This window comes from Pocillopora verrucosa, chromosome 11 (genome assembly GCF_036669915.1).
Source record: "Pocillopora verrucosa isolate sample1 chromosome 11, ASM3666991v2, whole genome shotgun sequence".
Taxonomy (NCBI): Eukaryota; Metazoa; Cnidaria; class Anthozoa; order Scleractinia; family Pocilloporidae; genus Pocillopora; species Pocillopora verrucosa.
The window spans coordinates 19,607,887-19,611,745 of NC_089322.1; the positions used below are offsets into that span (position 1 = coordinate 19,607,887).

General features: G+C 38.1%; 1 protein-coding gene across 1 annotated transcript; it reads left to right on the forward strand.

Annotated features, from left to right (window-relative positions):
- Positions 1-330: 330 nt before the first annotated feature.
- On the forward strand, positions 331-1,906 carry LOC131770190 (homeobox protein zampogna-like). The gene is made up of 2 exons (XM_066174559.1): positions 331-801; positions 1,476-1,906. Exons 1-2 carry the CDS (start codon positions 471-473, stop codon positions 1,772-1,774), a joined length of 630 nt encoding a protein of 209 aa, XP_066030656.1. The 5' UTR covers positions 331-470; the 3' UTR covers positions 1,775-1,906.
- Positions 1,907-3,859: the final 1,953 nt, after the last annotated feature.

The window sequence follows — 3,859 nt, forward strand, 5'->3', positions numbered from 1 at the left end:
TTCTATTTACGGACTGGAAAGGCGTGCCAAATGTAATCATCAATCCTCACTGAGTTGTGACGACAGTGGCACTCTTGTAAACACAACGCGAAACCTGTAGATTTTTTTTTCATACAGGTTTTCCTCCTAGTAGAAGATTTATCGTCTCAAGAATTAGCAAAGTTTCCTGGTTTATGCACGTAGTATATGTTTTATGACGCGTTTGCGTTAAATAACCTTAAATGTAAAGTTGCGATTGTAGGGAAGGACGTTTTCCCCCACGTCACTGAGTGGGTTGTGACGGCATTTAGGTCATCATGCGACATGCGTGCGTTACATTCCTTAATGAAAGTTTTACTCAGTGATTTTTATTCCCAAAATAGCCCACGCTGAAGAAATATGGATGTATTTAAACTCTTTGGGTTCCTGACTCTCCATAAGAGCATCAAAGCTCTGAGGTACTGCATACCATCTCCTGTAACTCGATTCAAATGGATTTCCGTCACAAAAAGGAACATCTTTCCTTCTCCATCGAGAATATTCTACGAGACGACTTCTCCCGCGGGGTGAGGAATAACAGAGTGAAACTAATGCCACCTAGGTCAACTTTTACGAAGCGTTTGGACAGTGCATCTTTCCAATTGCATGGAGTTCATTATTACAGACCAATGATTGTTAGATATTTGCCCGTTATTTATAAATTGGATGCACGATGTTTACGCTTTAATGAGGGAAATGAACAGAATATAGTGACTCAGAATCCCGCCAATGACAAAGATATTTCGGGTTTCGAGGACGATTCTTCACTTCAACATAAAGAAGGTAATAATTATCTCAAGTCCTCTTGCTTTTTTGATCACTACAGGTAGTGATAATTCTATACCTGCATAGTAATGAAGCGTAACGCCTCTTACTTCTCTGAAACATAATTTGCATAAGCGTTAAATTACATTGTCTGACTAACTCGTTTACAGGGTCACTGGATGAGGGTTTCGGTTCAAAGCTTACTGTTTGTCTACCGTTCCCCTAGTTGCAGAAAAAATATCGTTTCTACACCACTTTGTTAAGACAGAAGGCAAAAAAACAAAAACAAAAAACAAAAAAAAACAAGAAAAGCTTATTATTGAAGGCGGCCGGGTTCCACATTCAAATTCCTCTCGAAAATGAAGTAAAACGGATTTTATTGTGTTCCCTGTGTTCTAGAGGTTTTATGCAACAGTAAACTCGATCGTCAGCCGCTGCTCGGGAAATAAGTTAACGCGTGATGCGAAAATTAACAAGAGGGTTTCAAATTTAATAAACCCCTCCTGGCCTGCTGGCATGGCGACTGATAATGCCGATTTCACATTTGCTCTCGAGGCTTTGTTCTCGGCCAAATATTCAATTCTAGGACAATATCTCAGCCGCAGATAGTGTCAGCGACTTACCAGCCGTTTGAACGGGTTTATTTACCAAATAGGTCAAATATGACTTACATTGTTCCTCTTTACCTTCAGACGCCAAAACAGACGGAAATGGCGATGAAAATCCCAAACCATCTAAGATGGACGTCGGCGAGGACCTGACCCCCAAAAGGAAGCGAAGACACCGGAGCCATTTCACTCAACATCAGCTCCAACATCTCGAAAAATTGTTTTCCCACCAAAAATATCTAACCCGAGACGAGCGCACGCTGTTGGCGAGAGGACTGGAAATGACAGAACTTCAAATTAGAAACTGGTTTCAGAACCGGAGATATATGGAAAGAAAAAGCGTTAAAGAATGCGCGAAACAAGTCAAAGCTAATGAACTTTAAAGACCGATGTGAGTTAGAGAACATTGACGATTTTCGTCGAGGAGCTGCAATTAAAATTAGACATTGCATGAAGAATTTATTTATATAATGGTATAGTTAGGTTATTCAAAGAAATGAAGCAAATGGAAAAGACTTGCTGTTTTATCTCTTTGGTTTATATCAGATCGTTTTCTGAATGATTACATGATTAGGAAACACGAGAAGTAGACAGTAGAAAAACAAAAACACCTCATGAAGCATGAGGACAGACACAAGTTCTCGAGTAGCATCCTTCCGTTCTCCCTCCCTCCCCCCTCCCCTCCCCCCTCCACCACCCTTCCTACAAAACAAAATGGCGCAAAACAAAAAGAAAACCATAAGACAAGAAGACAAACCGAACTTTAAAAAATTTCATTGAGACTGAGTGCAACTCTGGCAAGGGAGTTTGTTACTCATATGAGCTAAACTGTAAATTTGCACCACAAGAAAAAACGGAGTAGTAATCGCCACCTTGTCTGAATATGTGTAAAGATAACTGTTTCCTTACTTGGAACTGGTTAGATCAAATGACCACCACAAACCGTATAATATTAAGCCAAGCTTTAATAATTATTCGATCTAAAAGAAATAAATTTATAATTCGCAATTAGAACAAACGCAAATCAAGTCTATGTCTTGTAACTAAATTAAAAAACTTAAATATAAACTTACTTCTGTGGCGGGTCTAAATGCTGAATGCTGAATGCTGACAGCTAAATGCTGAATGCTGAATGCTGAATGCTGAATGCTGAATGCTGAATGCTGAATGCTAAATGCCAAATGCCAAATGCTGAATGCTAAATGCTGAATGCTGAATGCTGAATGCTGAATGCTAAATGTTAAATGCTGAATGCCGAATACTAAATGCTAAATGCTAAATGCTGAATGCTGAATGCTGAATGCTGAATGCTGAATGCTAAATGTTAAATGCTGAATGCTTAACGCTGCTATTTATCACTTGAAAGGAACTAGTCACTTTTAATTACTCAGGGGGATGGGAACGGGAGGATTCTTGGGGGATAAGTCTTCGCCAACGTAGTGCAAAGTGGTTGGGGGGTAGAATCGAAAATTGACTGACAATATTAACTGCCAATAAGTATATATATATATAGGATCATAAATGTTACAGAGCCTTTTAGGGGATCAGTAAAGTTTATTGTGACACCACTAAAAGCGTATTTTGTCCTCATATTCCTTGAATTTTAGTATTTGAAGTTTATTCTTGGATAGATTTTAGGTAATTAGGCTTTTAAAACGCACGTGGATTGTTTTCTGGCGTTAAATTTGCTCGCGGCGTACACGATCGGCCGAGAGGAAATGAAAGCAACATGGAGACTTCACAATATCAACAAGCCTCATTATCCAGTTCAGCGAGATCTTCGAGTCGTTCTCCGAGACAGAAAATGATTAAGCACTGACTAGTCCTCCAGAGAAAAAGTCTTGTTATCACTGCTGTGTTCCAATGTGCAACTCAAAGAAAAAAAAACCCAGAAGTAAGAGCTACCTGGCTGGTGAAAATTGGAAGAGATGAGGGACCCGAATTTCAGGTTGAGGGAAATTTATGATTTTAAAATCTTGACAAATAAGCCTGAAGATTAGGTGTTTAGTCTGTGGACTCCAAACATATATGGTCAGTATGTCATTACCATATTTTTGGCCTACATTGTAGATATATTACTCCACATGCTTATTAGTAGTAAGAATATTTGCAGTACAATTTTGTTTATCCCAGGAAATAGCTCAAATGTTCTGATTATATCGTGTTGACCTGAAACAGAAACACTTAATGGTAAGCATGATTATTTGAAATGAACTCTGTTGTTTTTTATACTCAGCTTAGGTACCATTGTTTTCACATGCCGTTATACATTTTTTTTTGTACGTGCATTTTAGGCAGGATCATTTCAGAACCACATATAAATCTATTGATTAAATAAATTTCTAAATGAAAATAATTCTGTCATCTGTTTTTTTTTTCTCATTTTATATTGTTTTTTTTTGTAATTATTCATTAGATAACAGGTAGTACAAGAATTTGTGGGAGGAATTTCCAGGAAGAAGATTACA

Bases quoted from the DNA above. Each gene is read 5' to 3' on its own strand.
- LOC131770190 (XM_066174559.1), top strand. From the start codon at position 471: ATGGATTTCCGTCACAAAAAGGAACATCTTTCCTTCTCCATCGAGAAT. The intron at 802-1,475 runs GTAATAATTATC...CTTTACCTTCAG, and splicing joins TTCACTTCAACATAAAGAAG to ACGCCAAAACAGACGGAAAT.